Source organism: Ptychodera flava, chromosome 4 (assembly GCF_041260155.1).
Source record: "Ptychodera flava strain L36383 chromosome 4, AS_Pfla_20210202, whole genome shotgun sequence".
NCBI lineage: Eukaryota > Metazoa > Hemichordata > Enteropneusta > Ptychoderidae > Ptychodera > Ptychodera flava.
Genome location: NC_091931.1, coordinates 29,864,395 through 29,884,158, shown reverse-complemented (window position 1 = coordinate 29,884,158; position 19,764 = coordinate 29,864,395). Strand labels below are relative to the sequence as shown.

General features: G+C 38.0%; 1 protein-coding gene across 1 annotated transcript in view; it reads left to right on the top strand.

Moving 5' to 3' along the window:
* Nucleotides 1–19,515, top strand: part of LOC139131430 (N(4)-(Beta-N-acetylglucosaminyl)-L-asparaginase-like) — a 29,416-nt gene extending 9,901 nt beyond the window's left edge. The window contains exons 2-11 of the mRNA XM_070697466.1: nucleotides 11,764–11,875; nucleotides 12,437–12,484; nucleotides 14,006–14,118; nucleotides 15,200–15,263; nucleotides 15,576–15,627; nucleotides 16,197–16,302; nucleotides 16,482–16,557; nucleotides 17,317–17,424; nucleotides 17,682–17,815; nucleotides 18,247–19,515. Coding sequence (XP_070553567.1) covers nucleotides 11,764–11,875; nucleotides 12,437–12,484; nucleotides 14,006–14,118; nucleotides 15,200–15,263; nucleotides 15,576–15,627; nucleotides 16,197–16,302; nucleotides 16,482–16,557; nucleotides 17,317–17,424; nucleotides 17,682–17,815; nucleotides 18,247–18,431 — 998 coding nt within the window. The 3' untranslated portion in view covers nucleotides 18,432–19,515. The remainder of the gene's footprint in view (nucleotides 1–11,763; nucleotides 11,876–12,436; nucleotides 12,485–14,005; nucleotides 14,119–15,199; nucleotides 15,264–15,575; nucleotides 15,628–16,196; nucleotides 16,303–16,481; nucleotides 16,558–17,316; nucleotides 17,425–17,681; nucleotides 17,816–18,246) is intronic.
* Nucleotides 19,516–19,764: the final 249 nt, after the last annotated feature.

Below are 19,764 nucleotides of genomic sequence, written 5' to 3'. Positions count from 1 at the left end.
TGGCTGAGCAGTGTCTGTTCCACAGTATACCTGATGTTTTTCTAATTCTTCTGTTGACTTAAAACCTCTTTTACAAACCGGGCACATACACTTCTGTCTGCGCTCATTCTTGCGATTACTATTAGAATTAAGAAGGCGATTTAATGAAGTAATTGGCACGAGTGACCCCCGCCCTCTTCACCAACTATCAGTAATATATTTGCTATTTGATCCGCTCCGCCTTCGGAACCACTATATAACACAGTTATGTCGGACGGGGCGGGACCGGACTCATAGATCTGAAACACTTGAAGTTTCGTGCCCGGATTTTGCTGCTCGAAGCGCCCGAATATAGTCAGATCGGCGGGCGTAGGAAATGGTATTCCATCCCAACAGTAGTCAGCAATAAATTTGTCAAACGTATTCCATTTTCTCCTTACCTGACCACATTTCTTTTTGCGAAACTCGGGATCGCTCAACTTTATACTTGCTACGACGGCATACTGAAAACAATTCTCGCTGCCAGAAGGTAGCACCAGATCACTCACACAATGCTTATTTTTTTAACCATCCGGGAAGTTGGACTGCCCCCGTTCCAGCACCGAGTAAAACTTCTACTAGAATTACTTCAAAATTAAGTATCTCCTCGAGAACGAGGCCAGAACCCTCAACATTTTCAATTGTATCAAGCATATCGTCGTAGCGTTTTACTAATTGTTGTTTCCACATCCGACCCACCTACATCTTTTGTGTATGTATCTTTTAATTTAACATGCAATGTACGATTTTGTGTATTACCAGTTTTCTGATCCGATAATAATTTGACTTCCATTTCAGTATAAACAGAGTACATCTTTCTTTCTTTGGCCATACCTTCAATATCCACCAGCTCCCCGATATCCTCGACTCGCTTGACTTCAGGAAATTCTTTTCGTAAAACTGCTCCCTTGAATGCTGTACGTAATCGACGGGCCATAATAATCTTTATGATATATACTATCCTAAAAATTTTTAAAATGAAAAAATAATTATTCTATGATAGGTCATCAAAATCCACTATAATATTTTTGTCAGCATTTATTTGTTTATATATCTCGCCTAATCTTTCTAAGTCGACTAGTTCTTCCGCATCTTGAATTTCTGGTTTATTAGGCGCAGCACAAAATAACCTCTCAACAGTGAAAGAAAGAGCACGCTTACTTAAGCGCGGTTTAAATGCTAAGAATTCTATCTTACTACCTTTCCTGATATTGCGAGGTACAATAGCAGGATTTTCTCGGACTGGCAATGGGCTCACTGCTTTAAAACCACAGTCAATTTCTTGAACCATATCAATACATGTAGCGAAATCGGCCCCTCTTTTAAACCGAAATTTAAAATACTTTATCTGTGCCCCGCTCCCTCGCTTCTGATACACTTTAGATGGATTGTAAAGTCCAGTAGTATTCTTGGAGTGAGTGAGCGGCTAGGCTTGCAGCATAACTTTTAGCAGTGCTTGCATCGAAACTTTCACCTAAGGTACGGAATATTATTAAATCAGTAAACTTTTGAAGACTCGGTTGCCAACGGACACACATTTCATCGCATGTAGCAGGATCTTTAGAACCATATTTAGGTCCGATGGGGAAAACTACTTCTAGTCATTGTCTACGTATATGAAAGGATCTACCAAAAATTCCTCAAATATGAGTTTGCCGTCACTGATTCGAATTTCTCCGGTTTCAAGTATTTTTATTGCATTTGAAATAGAAAGGATTGTCATTGTCTTATCGTATATATCTTAATAAAAAAAAATTTTAAAAAAATTTTTTCTATGATATAGTATCCCAAAATGTCATACATATTCATAAATGGACCAACTGGAAGTGGTAAGAGTTACGATGCAGTAAATTTGGCGGAGGGAGTTGCTACGGTGACTCACGTACCAGAATTTGACACTAGTTTTTCCAGCAACATTGCCGACTTTTATAATGGGCGCCACGTTTCGATTGCCGATTTTCAGAATCAGTTTATAGAACATACTCTTAGTTTACAATGTCAGGCTGGGAGGGAGGGTACCCCTTCGGAACGCTACATTATTTGTGACTCTTCCATAATTCAACATCTAACTTTTTCTCGAATCCGAGGCGTGGCAGCGGAAGAAAAAAAGATTGTTTCTAGAGCATTTGACCATTTACCTAGTTTCATTATCATATTCAAAGATATGCCTTGGGATTATTGCAGGCGGAATGTGTTGACTCGAGCCAGGTCGTACGAAATAACCGCCTTAGAAGAACTAGAAGAGATTCACAATAAGTTCAAACAGACTTTCTTAGAAATTTGCCACGACTACAGGCTTCCATGTTTGGTAATTCATCAATCTCTTACCATCTCCCTTCTCAAGAATATACTTAATCCAACAATTGATACAGAGACAGTCGGGCCAGTAGATTTTGCACAAGCTTTTGACTTTGGAATTGCATGGAGCGGCGGTGGCCAGGGATTTTTAATAGACGGTTTTTCTGAAGACGAACTTGAAAAAGCTTATTATCCACCTAACCAAGAACAACTAGAACAACTAGAACTAGAACTAGAACTAGACAGTGTGTGCTTATAATGCTCCGTTTGACTTACAGGCACTTGATATGATGAAGCAGCAAGACTTTGAAGTTACTTGTCTATGGCTAATGTCAGTTGTGTACATTATACTTCAACCAGAACTTATCGATAAAGCTGAACAAGGGGGACTCGAAAGAACGGACTATGGCAACATGAGAAGTCGCTTTGAAGATCTTGCAAACTTAATATGTTCAGGAACCGAGGTACCACCTCATCCACATACTGCCAAACAAGATGCAATAAGTGAACATTACTTACGACAATACATGATAAATACTTGGCCAGGTGGTTGGAAGCGGGGTGGTAAACTGACACTTTCTTCTTTCAAGAAATTAAGACTTCTTCCATGGTACTTATTGAATAACTTTCGTAAATACTTACGTTAGTACTTACGTTAGTACTTACGTTAGTACTTACGTTAGTACTTGACAAGTACCAGCACAGGAACTTACGAAGTTCTAATAACATTTTCCTCCGGCTCCCAACTATTGAAACTTTCTGGATAACCTTTCCATTTTATCAGATAATATTTCTTTCCTCTAATTTTTTTCATCTTCAAAATTTGTTCTACTCTGTACAGCTCGTCGGCTCCAGCAGCGCTCTGAAGTTCATCGGAGTAGAAAGTGCCGAGTATTTCCTCTCCATTCAGATCTTTTATTTTGTAAACTGGCGGCGTTCCCAGTCCAGCTGCGTACACCACTTTTGAAACTACGAAAATCTCCTCTGTCCAATTTGGTAAATATCCCTTCTTAAAAGTGGTCTTGTATTTTGTAATTCGGACCCGTTCTCCCGGCTTGAATTCAGGGTCAGCTCCCCGGGCCGCCAACTCAGGGTAGAGTGTATAAAATGCCTGCCAATCGTTGTCCTCCGTTACGTCGACGGGTTTCATTTTGATACTTCCATGAACGGTGTTATTGTAATTCTCGAGAAGTTCTGGTAGAATGGGGAGCCAGGAACGTGTCTGTTTATATGTAAAGTATTTCCACATCATCGTTTTAAGCGTCCGATTAAAACGTTCAACAACACTAGCTTTTTTGTCACTGTAGGTGTGGAACCAGTGAATTCCCGCCTCCTGGAGCCACCCCTGCATTTTTCGGTTAGTAAATTCCCGCCCCTCATCTGTCTGAAGTTTGTCGGGCCTTCTCCCGGATTTCTTAATCATGTCTTGTAGCGCCTTCTAGAGTGTCACGTGTCATCGGCTTTTTTGACTGTATTGGTCTAGCCCATGCATACTTGCTGAGTACATCGATTACTGTTAGTATGTATCGAATGTTACGGTTCTCTTTTGCGAACTGTGAAGAAAACTCTACAAGATCAGCCTGCCAAAAATTGTCTATCGATGTTACGAAAACGCGCCTCCCGCCACGAGTACGAGGTACGGGTTTATGTAGGTTATAAGTAAGCTGAGTTTTTAACCACTCCTGCACCTCTTTCTTAGTAATTTTTAAACCCGCTGGAGCGTGCTGCGTCATATAATTTTTGTACACCTCCAAAACCAGTTTTCGGGTTGTAATATAATTCTCTAAGAGTGCCTTCGGTGTTGTCGCCTTCCATGATTAGCTATATTAAACGAAAAATTGAATGTCGTACGGATGCCGTAAATGAAATACTAGTTTACTGAATGGTGTATTTTTCAATTGCCTGATAGGGAACCCACCTCCGTTCTAACACCTCCATTCCATATTCTTTAATAATAATTTTGTTGTCTGTCTTGCTCAGTGTGTAAAATAGTACTAACATCTGTATGTTTTCCCTGAATGGTTTACTAATACTAGTATATTGTTGAGTCAGAACCCAGACAGATAATCCGTCGTGTCTTGCGCTGAAACCAAGTTTGACTAAAACGTCACTGCGCTTCTTCATATCTTTGGACGAGGCGCAGTCGTCGAGGATTATTAAAGTGTTAGTGCCAGCCCATTCTTTATGTACGAAGGCTAGTGTATCATCCACAGCATCGAGTCCGACCGGAAACACGAATACGTTGTCATCTGTGAAAATGAATCTTTTATCATACGTTTTATTGTTCATGAATGTCGGACAAATGAATACCACATATTCGAATTTCCTTAAGTACGGACCGGTGAGGAGATCCATTACAAATTCTGTTTTGCCAGAATTTGTCGGTCCAGTTACAATCATGTTGAATGGTGGGGTTGCGAACATTGCCATCGGATCGGATCTATATACTGTACATTAATGAACTGATTATCTCTTCTAGTTCTTTTAAGGTACTGGCTCGAGTTAGAATATTCCAGTACCTACAATAGTAATGAATATTGCTAAAGATAACAAACCAATTTTGCCGAATTCGTGAATAGGGTCTGCGGTGAGTGTTGCAGATGCTGCCCGTTCCGATAGGGGAGGCGCCCGACTCGTATCAGTCGCTCCTCCTCCGGGCTCGTCCTGCCACTTCACAGGATCCTCCCACCCTTCCATCTCATGTATAGCACTTTCTCGAACTTCCGTGTTTATATCACCATTCACCCCGAACACCATAGATTCTGTTGCGTATTGCAATTCATTATTATAACCTGAGATTGCCGGGCCCGAAAGAATGACCATCTCAGACGGTAAGAGAAGTAAATTGGGCGAGACTGCCATATCAAGTTTGACACCAGTATTCATTATTGTGTCTTGATATCGCCGATAACTGATTACTTTGTCGGTATTGCGAATTTCATCTTCGAGGAGAACGCCGAATTCTTTTCTTACTTGCACTGCACTGCCAGTATCACCTACTATGGTACTGCGAATATTTGCTTGTGCGCCGAGTATGCAATAAACGTAGGCTTCAAGACTTTCGTTGAGGCGGGCTAGGCCAGCCTTTGTTAGTCCCGAGTCTCCCTTCAGAGGAATGAAACTATTATATTGCCCCTCCGATCCATCATTTCGGAAGAAATAGTAGTGTGGTCGGTCTTTGTCGGACAGTACATGTTTTTTCTTTCCAAAAATTGTATGTGTATAGAAAACGCCTCCGTCGGCGGAGAGGAAAAAGTCGTGTCCATTGTATACAGCGGCAGGCTGTCGAACAGGGCCACGATTAGTGTAATATTCATAACCATAACCAAGACCCTTATTTTGGCCTTTTCGATATCGAAAGTCGGACTTCGTTGGACTTATATTTCCAAATTCTGTACATAGAAGTTCATATTGGACGAGATCGTACGGATTGTCGCCGGCTTTGAAGGTGGGGCTTTCATCTGGAAGTGCAACGCCCATTTCGTGAAGGATCCTACGTATTGTAAAATATACATGGAAACGGCAGAATGATCGTATTTGCTGAGGAAATTTCTTATCAAAGAGATGGGCGAATGATATACCACAACCAGTAGTGCTACACCATACAGCGAAATTCAGTTGCTGGTCCCAATATTTCATATGCGGGCTGCCCAGCCAGACATTACTTTCTTTCGCTGATCGATGAGTGATTACGTTATCTTTAAATATATCCCTTGGATGAAAAGTAAATTTATCTGTCGGTGTTACATATATTTCTAAGTCCATGAGAATAGGTTTTATTCCCCCATTCGGTTTGGAAGGAATATCAGCATGCTGTACTGTCGGTACGCTCGTCTTATTCAATTGAAAAGCAACAGGGAATAGGTCTGTACTCATTATTCGTGTTTCTATATACATATAGATTTAAATGGAGGAGAATTTTCCCGGAATCCCTGTCGGAATGGTACTAACATTCCAGACTATGTTAATACTTTATTTCGGATTCAGGTTTAAACGAATTTTTTATTTTTTACTAAGAATAGATAACATACTGCAAACAATGGAGAATTTAATAAAGTCATCGGCAGTGGCAAATACGCGTTCCGAAGCCCCTTCGGAACTACCTTCGGACCCTCAATCCATAATAGAGACGAAACGTGAAAAAATACTCTGTGTCATCGCAAGTGGTCAAAGCAAGTTATTTTTTGACAAGGAGTTTTCAGTTAGAGAAGTGGAAAGGTGGAACGATGAATCCATAACACGAGCCTTTAAAGTCTATGAAGCGAAATACAGTTCTCTTATAAGTGATACCATCACTCAAAGTTTCATAGATCTAGGAGCCCGCGCAATAAGTCAGGTAGTTCCAATCGATGATCGAGATAACTATGCCACTGATCTTAAAAAGGATTTTATTCTAAACAGTGAAATAAAACGATTATCAGGGCGGATAGCGTACACGTGGGGGCCCGTGATTGCTCTAATTTCCACCGGTTTAATTACGGGTAAACATTTAAATTTAAAAAAAATCGGGTTTAATATAATACCTGAAATAAATGGATTCAACTTCGCAAGCACCGACTCAGCAAACGTTCCAACACCGACTCAGCAAACGGAAACGACCTTCCCACCTCCGACACAGCGCAACATAGAGAAAATTACGTTACCGACGAAGCATCCAGGGAGAGTTGCTGCGGGCAGGCGACTAGCGGAATGGAACAGGCAAAACAAGGAGAAGAAACGCCAAGCAATGATTAATGATAGCGATGTGGTAGCGACAAAATGTATAAGCCCTTTCAGGACCGTTCCGATAGGGTACCACCACAACAGTGTGATAATAAATGGTATAATAAATGTTATCTTGTTTTAGGAATTGTGGGAGTTTCATTGACTGCATTAGGACTATATTGGGGGCGTGCTCGGCATAATTGTCCCCTCCGGAAAGATGAACCGCTTCAGAAAGCGAAAAAAACAGAGCCCGTAGCGGCTCCCTCCAGAACCGTTCTGACAGGGGTTCCGGAGGGAGGGGAGGGGGGTGTTCCCAGCTCCTCTACATTGCATGAGATGGATTAATACATAATTTTATTATGACTAATGTTAAACCTGTTCTCCAACTCCCCATATTTTTTATTTTTATTTTTCTATTTTTATATACTAGTCAGCAATCATGGATACTAAAACAGTTGTAAACACAATGTACGATGGTATTGTAATCGCAGGACTTGCGATGGGATATCTTATGATCTCCAGCAAATTTCTGAAAATAGAGGTTGGCGATCCAAGTCGACCAAATTTAATTCGATTGGCAAAATTAGGCGGCGCGACTGCTGCCGCGGTTGCGACCAAAGATCTCCTTGAACAGAAAAATATTATTCCTGCAGAACCTTATACTTTGTAATGGACGCAAATAATAATAATAATAATATTTCCACCGAAGATTATACTTAGTAATATATACATACAGTAAGTATGATCATTTGGATTGTAAGCAAAACAGGCGAACCGGTTACTGTTAATTTTTACCCTTGCATTGACATATCACAATTTACGAAGATACGACTGCTAGAGTGTGGACTATATAATTCATGGCATAACATAACGAGGGCGAATAATGTACTAAAATATCAAGAAGGAAACGACCCAAAAAATAAGACAACAAAATCAATACGTCCGGGTAACTACAATATTGATACGTTAAACAAAGCAATCGGGTTGAAGCAAAAAATTAATTTTGAAAAACATCTACCGACAAACCACGTTTATCTAACTTTGGCTGAAGATGTTAAAGTTTATTTCAATGCCACAGGTAGCTTTGCCAACGTCGTTGGTTTTTCAGATAAACCTGAGGACAACCCAGTTATAAAAAGTACTATTAGTCCGAAGAGAGTGGATTTCTTAACAGTCACTAAATATATAGTTCATTCAGATGTAGTCGATGTTACTGGAAATTATGTTTCATTTGGTTCGGGTGAATACATACAGGGAAAATTATCGGACTGTTTACAAATACTTCCCGTTCGGGATACAAAAGAAATAGGTGAAAAGGTTACCTATGATTTTAAAGACGGAGCAATTTCTATGCCATTGAGAAAAGGTTCAGATTACATGAATTCTATTCATATCTGGATAAAACAGATCAGGATGGGAACATGATCAATTTCAATAACTGGCCAACTAGCTTTTGTATTGAATTATTGTAGCTAAACCTATCTGTGCGATTCACCCGATAGATAAAATTTTAGTAATTTCCTCTGAACTTAAAATGTGACGAAAGACCATTACTTCAAATAAAATGAGACGTTTCAGATGAATGGTACTGATATCTAAAGTGTTCACTCTTTTATCTCTACGTACAAATGTAGTTCCTAAGTCGTTCTCTACTCTATTCCCACCAACAAAACATTCAATACTCATTTCATTGCGATCTTTATCGATACTTATGATAATGTCGCAAGTTGTTCTGTTATCTGTTTTCATAGCATAATATCCAACCAAATCGTCAAATTCATCTCCAGTAGCTAACTTTACACATCTAATGAGAACTGTACCATGTTGAAGTATTTTCATATTGTCTGTCATCTGTTGATTTACTGTCTGTAAAGTTAATTCAGCTGCCTCATCACCGACACTTTTAAGACCCAGTTTCTTTAAAGTTGTGTCCCAAAATAATCTTACTGGAACTCCGCTAGCTGTATACGAGCAATAATTCTCCCCTCGTTTATTCACCTTCTTAGTGTATTATCTGCCTTCATTATTGTATTAAGAGGACTAATTTTAAGGTGAATCGGTATACCAAGAAGCGCAATGTATGGATTCGTAGGAGTAAGCCAACTACGAAAATCTAACAACTTGTACTTGTTAACATTGCTATCGAAATAAATAACATTTGGAGTTCCTGGCAGTTCAGTAACTCCACCACTAATTTCACTATCAAATATATCTAAGATGTTACGCGGTACATTATAAGGCATGAATTTCGACTATCTCCATCCCATGTCAGAGCAAAAGGAGTTGGATCATTCGAAGCCTTTGTAGCGTCTATTATGGACTCATCAATGTCTTTCAGTTCAGAAAATTCTACAGCATGCTCGTGGGTTTGCACCGCGGCTAAGGCTAAGACAAAAAGTTTCTCGCGGTCCTTATAACGAAGAACGTAATCCTTATTATGATTACCTGCTATCTTAGTATTATTGTTAACTTTAACATCACTTAAATCTTCAAGCTCAAGATTTTGTACATGAATTGTACCTAGACCGAAGCCACTTGGATCAGACATAATTATACTATATACAGTGAAAATTAAAATAATACCTTGTAATATACACAACCATGGCTTCAGCTATAGGAATGACAGTTCTTGGTGCTGTATTAAATGCAACGGCATTCACAGGAGGAAATATTATCGGACAAAAGCTTTCCGGGAATGGTGAGGCTCTTATTGAAGAGAAAATTAGACATGATAAAGCATTAGAAAAATTTGAACATGACAAAAATGTCTGGTCAGAAAAAAGATTACTCCAGGCTGATTTTGAAAGAGAAAATCAGGCTAAAGATATTCATGCTGCGGCAGAATTAAGAGATACAGATGCAGAAATCCTGGAAGAAGCAGAAGCGATGCAAAGCAACTCTACGTCAAGGCCAGTTCAATCTCAGGTTATTATCAGCCAAGTCAAGAGCAAAAAAAATATGAAATGATTTATATAGCTGGAGGATTGGTCGTGGGATGGTTTATCTTCCGATAGGGTTAGCGTTCCGACTCCGGGGTTACCGCATATTGGAGCAGTTCTGGGAATTATTTTTAGTATATACTTATGTTAGGCTCAGTCATAGCTAGCGCTGACTCAGGTGCACCTATTGGAACGTGTAGCGACATGGGAGGAGGGAGATTTCCTCCCCTCCCTTGTAGCTTTTCAGGTAAGTGTCCCAGTTATACACCTTTACTTTACTACTGTGGTAGTCTGTGACAAGACTGTGAATATTACTTTCTAATGCAAAAATATATAGCAATATCTTTGCATTCACAGATTTTAACAATTAATACAAATGTACTTGATTATAACTGGGTGTTTGAAAATGCATATGTGTACACCAACTTAAACTTTGGAATACATCGCAAATGTTGATCCCTATACATGGTTGTCTATTAGAAAATCATAAACGTTTTTTTTTGCATTATAAAAATAGCAATATTAGTGCATTTATAGGCGTTTGAATAAGTAATGAATTTGGTGAGAATTGGCTGATAACAAGTGCATATGAACTTTGATTTCGGGATTTCAAAGAAAATGTTGATCTAATATACACGGTAGTCTATGAGAAAACTATGTAAAACTAGAAATTTCTGTGCATTTAGAAAAGTTTGGCAATTAATTTAAATGTATTTGACTAGAATAGGGTGGTAAGAAGGCATATCTGTACAAATATTTGATTTTGGAATTTCGCCAAAAATGTTGATCCAATATACATCATGGCAGTCTGTGAGAAAATTATGAACATTTTTTCTAATATTAATCTAGCAATATCTGTGCATGTATAGACGTTCGACAAATGGTATAAATGTATTAGAATAGGGTGGTTACAAGTGCATGTATGTACAAGAAATTTAATTTTGAACTTCATCGAAAATGTTCATTCACCATACGTTGAAGTCTATGAGAAAACTATGAATAATGTGTTTTACACAAAAATGTAACAAAATCTGTCTATTTATGATTGTTTGACGATTGATATATTTGCATTCGATTATAATAGCGTGATTCAAACAGCAGGTGTGAACAAAAAATATGATATTGGAATTGTACGAAAAAAATATTAATTCACTTCTCATGGTAGTCTAGGGGTAAACTATCAAACATTTCCCAATATTAAACTCGCTATATCTATGCATTTATGAGTAAACGCTGTTAAATATTGACTTTCAGGCTTTATTAAATTTCTTGACAAACAATAATAGTGCCCTCTGTACAAAATGAATGTTAATATTACAACTATTGTTCCTTTTCATTTTGAATTGCCAGATGTGGTTCAAGTTGTTGATAGAATTATTTATTTTAATATGTGCGCTCGTTTTCACCGACTTGCATAGAATAAATTTTTTGTAAAGATTAAAAGGTGAGAAATCATACGTAATTCATGATATCGTTGATATATGCAGGGGTTCACTGATTTTGCGCATGAAAATTTGGGAGGGTTACTTATTTTCTTGCTAACACTTTTAAAGACCCTCCCCTATAATTTCTGCCCAGTCCCTTATCATTAAAATCTGACTAGCGTGCGAACTACACCAACCAGTCGGGTGTACCTAATGTTTATTCGCACGGCAACCTATATCTTTTGACACAAAGAAGTCGGCTTGTGACTATTCGATTAACTAAGTAAACAAATGACTTTTTTCGCCCAATTGCTATGACTTGGAAAGAAACTCTTACTTTTTGCAGTGATACAAATATGGTTCGTTTAACCTTTATTTAGCATGGGACACTATCAGCGGGGACAGAAGCGCAGTAGATGCCGTTGAAAAAGGTTGCAATTTGTGTGAACTGGAACCAAGCCTGTGTAGGTTTACCGTTGGATATGGAAATAAGTAAGTGTATAATTGGCACACACCTTGAGCAACCTAGCGTCAGGCAGACAGCGTCCCACAATTGCGTTTTTTCCATGTCAAACCTGGCTCTATATGCCCAGATATATCGAACCCTTCTTCTTCCTATTGGCTACCACACAGGCTCTACGGGGCCGGGGTTTCACCATCATCGCCCATGCTTTCAATACCTGCTGATATAGCGTTTGGTTTGTAAATAAAGCGCTACGCGGGAAATTTGTCAACCCGATCATTGATACTTGTTTCGATGAGTCTTTCATGTCAAAACCGGCATGTTCCCAAGAAATGTCCTTTTGGATATCAAAAATGAAGCGGGTATATGAGTTGATCACGCTCTTTGTGTCCCCGGGGACGGTCTGCAATATCTCGCTCCATAACAGTACACAATCTCGTAAATAAATGTTAACCATATCTATAACAATAAGTTTCGGAAGCTGCATGCGCTTGTAGAATACCAGTAAAGTTTTAGATGACAAAAACAGCAGTACTGGTGATAGTGATGGTAGTAATAGTAATAATAAATAATTTGCATTTTTCTTCCAGAATTGACGACACTGGAGAACCTACATTAGACGCAATGATAATGGATGGGTTTGTACTTTGAGTGATCTTACTTGATTTTCAGCCTAGAGTGCGAGGTCACTGATCAAATGCGAATACCAATAGAAAGAAATTTGCAAATCAACATGAAGGCTGTTTACTTTGTGGCAATCTTAAAATTTGTGCTATATGACCCTTTCATTGATATTCGTAATAAAAATTGGTTTCATAAATTATCAAAACGTGCAGGAGATAGACAGTTTTGTCAAGTTCCATTTAACATAAGGGACAAGTCGGCGCACTTTTTACCAAGACGTGCTACCATGGTCTGGAAATCGTTTTCGAATGACATGAGATACGTATAGAATTTCAGCAACCTTCAGCTCGTATTGGAGTAAAAGATATTTTCACATAAACAACCTTACTCAGAAATGTCCCGACGTCGCGAAAATTAAACATCTCTGTAACATATATTGTGCAGGACCAGGTGCTTCAAGTCTGTAATACATGAAAGAATGTCTGACAATGAATGAATGTCTGAGAATGTCTGTCAGACAATGTCTGAGTTTAATATCCTTATCAATACTTGTATTATTCTGAAGCATACAAATCTGTGCACAAGACATGTGAAGGATCTGATTTTTTAATTGTTTTACATGTGTATTCAAAGTCACTCTGTTGACACAGATGTGTTTTGGACATCTGAGGGCTTTTACATGTATCTGAGGCGGATAGAAAAATTCATGATAACATTACAACTTTGCACATCTTATTATATGCCATGATAATAATAAATAAATAGATAAATAAATACATAACAAATTAATTAATTAATAATCAATTAGCGAATTTACGAATGCGCATGTTCAAAATCCTATGCGAATAACCGGATATGTCCCGACTAAATTCATAGACGCCGCCATATTTTTTGAGAGCATGTAAAGGAACAAATATGAAACAATCAAAGTATTGTTTTTTAACTCGCCATTAATAAAATATCTGGATGCCATTAGTCGGTAATTATTATCCTTTATCTCATCATGGATACAAAATATGGTTACCATTACGCAGCAAAAAATAGAGAAAGAGAGAAAACTGTTGTGCATATGAACGACGACGCACACTAAGAATGCTGAGATTGAACGACAGGGATTCAAATTTAGAAGAGCGCCCTCTCTGTCAACATTGGATCAAAAATTGCCAAATTTTAGACTGAGAGGTTTTCAGGTTGCAATTGGAAGTTGGGCAGTTGGGCAGTATAGTTGCTAGGGCAACGATATTGATGGCACGATAATGATGATACGTCCCTTATTAAACACAATGGGTTGTTTTGATGGTAAATGCAATATGTTATGTACAAAATTGCCATGTATGTATGTATGTATGTATGTATGTATGTATGTATGTATGTATGTATGTATGTATGTATGTATGTATGTATGTATGTATGTATGTATGTATGTATGTATGTATGTATGTATGTATGTCGATTTGTATGTGACATTGTGTGTTAATTTTCAGCCAAATAAGCAATTGTACAATTGTGTTACATTTCGTTCGGTTTTCTCCCAGCATTACACACGATGTTGGTGCAGTAGGCGGTATCAGACGAGTAAAGAAAGCCATATCAGTGGCCAGAATGGTTATGGAATATACAAAACACACGCTGTTGGTTGGAGATTCAGGTTAGATGTATACCTATGACAAATATACCACACTGTAGTATAGATATACTGGATTTGACGTGGGCAACGTGAAATTCTTTCTGGTAGTTTGTTCAGAGTTTAGACTTCATTAGATCTAGAGCTAAAACTCGCAGAAGTCGATACCACTTTATTAACTCAAAGCGTAATACATGTTCTCCCGCTTTCGACTAAAGCCATCATGATTTGGATGCATTAATGAAATTAGCAGTCTAAGTCTTGCTATGCTTTAAACGCATCATTCAATTAGTATATATTTTGTCCTTTCGATTACCTATTAAACACCTATTGCCTGGTCATGAGGGCTATAGCGCCCGTCTAATACCCCGAGGGGCCGTGTGTTACCAGAAACACATGGCTATTCCCTGAGGCCGTAGGCCGAGGGGTATAGCGATGTGTTTCTGGTAACACACGGCCACGAGGGGTAATAGACGGGCGATATAGCCCGAATAAAGACCAGGTTATAGGTGTTTTATAACACACCACATGCTCATATCAGTGCCATGTTGTATTATGTTATAGTTTTTAATGTTTTTTTGATATTTTGCTCCGCAACAATCTATTGTGACAAGTTTACTTGGCGATATTTCCACAGCGCTTACAGTTGTACTGGTACCACTATCTTTCAAAAAATATCCTAAGCATACCTGACAACAATCCATGGTTACACTTGAATCTTTTTCGTTGATGATCTGTTCAAGTCCTACGCTGTTGGAATTTCGGAAAATGTTAAAACATCTGTTTTAGAGAGAGGCTCGTCGCTCATCCCGGACGCACATAACGCTCTACACATCTTCCATTGTTGCAAAGTTGCAGACGACACTACGGTCACGTGACCGGGCACTTTTCCAAATTTGGTCTGAACTATTTCCCTAGGGAAATAGCTTTTCAAAACTTACCCTCTGACGTCACTTTTGTCGATTCAATGGGGACTAGACGTATCTATTTTCTCATCACGTGAGGTATTCTGGCGAATCGCGACACAGAATGAGCATGTGCTGTGTTATAATATGCTTTATACAAGCGTGCCACCAGTCATAAATTCTTCACGCATTTTTTGCAGCTTCGACGTTCGCACACACATTTGGCAATTTTGCAAATGAAAGTCTGGAAACAAACAGGTCACGGTAAGGTATTCATGTTTCCCTTATGGCAAGTAAATCCAAAGTGTTTTCGTCACAAATCAAAATCATCAGCAAAGCCGTTGACATTTTAAAGTCAACTGGTCTGTCGTCCTATATATGTATATATTATATATATATATAGAGAGAGAGAGAGAGAGAGAGAGAGAGAGAGAGAGAGAGAGAGAGAGAGTGAGGTATAGATATATATGTGTGTGTGTGTGTGTGTGTGTGTGTAAATTACTTCAAGCAGAAAGTAACAATTATGATTAAAGTGGTGAACCAATTTATCTTCGATTTGTTATCTATATCGTACAGGAATAACTATGACACCTGGATTGGAAATAATTGTCAACCAAATTTCTGGGAGGTAAGCTTGGTCACATTTTCAGAGTAAAATACGAGTAAATGCACAGGTGGTGGGCGCTTTTCTTTGTATAGATTGAAAATCAAATATGGAGAATTAAAAGTAGGACATCATCTTTCATAGCTTCACCATCTGATCTGTAACTTTTGTTTTATATTATTTTTTAAGAGTTTGTTCTTCCTGTCAGATTCTTATTTGACTTTTAAATAATGTCGAAACGGAGACCGTTCACCTTCAGGCAATATGTAGTGCCAGACAATAATTTATTAATTTTTTGACAATCCCATCGGATGATATTATAGATACATTTCCTATTGATAGAATAAAAAGAAAAATGTCATGAAACAAACATAATCGAAAATTACAGTTATTCTGATTTATCCAAAATCTCTGCTTTTCGAAATATGCATATACTCATTAGTGTATATAAAGCGTTGAGTTTGAATTCTGAATGTATTGCTATTCAAGATGATAACCACAGTGTAATTAAATTAGTTAGGAAAGAGATATTTCACATGAAACTCTTGAATATGCGTGAAATATGATGTTTGTATACTTTTTTGCGCTTTCAGAATGTTACACCTAACCCATCGACAAGCTGTGGGCCGTACACTCCAGCACAGCCTTCAAGTAGCGAAACCGCCGCTAAAATAGACAAAGACGATCACGACACTATCGGTATAGGAACGGCGTTTGTTGCAAATGCACTTTACTTTCACCTGATGTGACCATTTACCAAAAGGAGAAATATTTGATTTTGATATTTTTACCGGTAGCATATGTTATACCGGTAAAACATATGCTATCATCGCTGCTTGTTAAAGCCAGATTCATTTCTCTGTTATCTTATTGTTCAGGTATCGTCGTTGTTGGCAGTGACAAAAACGTTGCTTGTGGAACTTCGACCAATGGACTAAGTTACAAGATAGCTGGGTATGTCTGACTCACAAACGATGAGCTATCATGTTTCTCATTGTGGAATTAATTATTTCTCTCTTTGGAGAAAAAGTGAGCTGCGAACTCAGTCTTTGAACTGTATTTACGCTGTTAATCGCACTGTTGTCCTTTTGTAAAATTACTGAATCACCTCACCAGTTTATGGGAAACTTATACATCATAATGACCTACTTGCTCGAGAAAGTGAAAATCCTGCTAACTGAATAACAGTATCACGAACGAATCGTCTATTGCACAAAATCTGTTCAACTGGAGCATCATAATGAGATATTGAGTTTATGGTTGTCTTGCATTCGGTTTGTGCCCCATCACCAACTACAATTTAAAGTTTCCTATCAAACGAATCAGTGTGAACATTGCATTGTCTTTTTCCGGGTGATGTTTATACGGTTTCATTGAGTTTATGTTGGCATACGTAGTAATTATAATCCGTAAAAAAGCGTCTAACTAAAAATTTAGCTTAAGTTCACATCTGAGGGAAATTAATGTGACATGGTGATTTATTCCTTACAATAAGAAAAAGGTACGTATGTATACGTGTTAGATTATTTCCTAAATTAAAACATTATCACAGACCCGAATGACAGGGTCGATATTGTACCTGATCGCAAATATAATCGTGTAAAGCCAAACACGTCACAATTATAAGGACCTTAATGACATGCTAGAACTTTCATCCATTGAATAAGACAATAGCCAAAGACGGGTCATTACAATCGTTATGTTTAATCACAGGCGTGTTGGAGACTCTCCCATCGTCGGCGCTGGCTGCTACGCTGATAACGACGTTGGTGGCGCTGCGGCAACTGGAAATGGCGACATTATGATTAGACTGCTACCGAGGTATTAAAATTTACAAGTTATTCAAGTATTATGGCAGTTTTATGTGACGCGAGATATTAGCGAAAGATTGTGAGTTCTCTCTCTTCTCCACTGTAATAATACTTAAATGTCTTATCTTAAATGTACCGAGTTTCATCGTCGAAGAAACAACAATCTCAGTATCGTTCAGCACGCGACGTTAACGAAATGATCACTCTTGCCTGGTGAATTTTGTTAAAATGAATTTCAATCCCTGGATTCTTCTTATTTTCGTTTAGTTATCAGGCAGTAGAAAACATGCGTCGTGGACTGTCAGCGAAGGAAGCCAGTGCAGAAGCTCTAAGCAGAATTGCGTATAAATATAATGATTTCAGGGGTGCTATTATAGCGGTGAACAAAGAGGGAGACTATGGTTAGTTTTTGACAATACATATTGTGCATTTAAAACGTGAAAATGTTTTGCAAAAAGGTGTTTTCTCTCGATGAAATATTTTATGAAATTTGACCACAATATCCTTGGAATGTTACTAGTATCGAGAATTGTAGCAAGTTCTTAGCATTGTTTTGACAAGGAATCATGGTTATTCAGATTCCAAATGGCGTCATTATTCTAAGTCAATAATGCAGGGGAAAACATACAAGAAACTCTTCATGCAAAAACGTAGCATCAAATGCCATGTTAAGGCTAACCGTGTTAAAGTGGTCATCGGATAGACAAAATATTGAAAGTAACAATACAAAGGATATTTGCGATGACTGATTTCTTTAGGGGAAAATGTGTTTTTCGAGCTTTTGAAACCAGACTTTCGTTGATTTTGTTGCTTTTCATTCTATGGCAAACAGGAGCAGCGTGTTACGGATACACAACCGTTGAAATCACATACCGAACCGGATCCATGGCAAACATTACGGTGGAAGAGATTCAGTGCACAGTAGAACCCAAGAAACCATCGATTGGTTCTGGCAGCTTGGTCAGACCAAGCGTTATCCTGTGTATCGTCTCGCTTTTCCTGTCTTTTAGGCCTTAAAGACATTAAATTAGCTACTACTCGGATTTAGAACTTTAAAACACTGTAATATTTTCAGGTTGAAAGATGCACGAGAATAACTCCCTTTAAATTGTTCTTTTAGAAGACGTTAGGATAACTTTCCTTCCTTGAAATCGGCTCTGTGTATGATGGTCTGAAAGTCAAGTCTTATTGTGTTGCCTTACTCTATACTTTGTTATATACTTACTCCGTAATTGATGAAATTACTATCACATGGTTTGTTTATACAAAAATAAATTGATCATCTGTTGTCTATTCTAGATTTATATCTTGCGTAATCTTCTTTATATCTTTGACATTTACACAGGGAAACTTGAATCATCGGGACAAATTTTGTTGGTCGATATACATTTAACAAATCACACTTTCCACCTTCACTTATTCTGATCCTACGTATACTAGTACTTCGTTCTGCCATTCAGAAACTCGTTGCACATTAAATAAAATCAAAGAAACATTTAATTAATCAAATACTTATACATAAAGAAGTCCAGCGACCAGGCGAGCAGTACGTACACAGAGTCAAGAATTATGAATCTTTGACTTGTGCAACCTGTTGGTATACCAAAGTTTCCCAGGTGCCGTCGACAAGCAGTGACGTCATCAAAATATAGCACACCGTGGAAACTTGTATTGTAACAGGTATGTTACACGATATTGTTCATAAAAATGTGAGGAAAGCGTTTTAGGAATGATATTATTCAATGTTTATCTTGGAGTATAGCATAAGATATACCGTAAGAAAATAACGCTGCGGCCGTCTGTTAGCTTGACTAAGGATCGAAAAGGGACGATTATTGTAGTTTTATTTCCATCATGTCATTTCGCTAATTAATTTCGAGGTACATCGTCAATAAGTAAATGGGTCATTCGTTTGTAACTAATAGAATACTGTACAAAAGTAATGAAAGAATTGGTGACTTTCTGAATATTCTTATGAATAGGCTAATTTCCCACTTACACTAGATTTTATACAGCTAAACTGAAATTGTCCATTACTACACTTAAGGAACATGTACATGGTGTATTGCTTTGGGTTAATAAACAGTCTATATGTTAAGAAGCTTGGACTATGAAAAATACTTATTGGAGGCAAGTTCGAGTGAGTCACAGACTGAACAAGACATCAAAACCCTTATGTCCCTGGCCTCTTGAAAACGTGTTTGTCCCACATGCAAAGTTGACTTATCTCGTCAAGTATTTGCAAGATAAAACCTTTTTGACACATGAATACGCTACCTTATCGCTTAAGATTATATTTATGAAGGATGATAAATTTGCGATAATATGACGTTGATATTGACAAAATAAA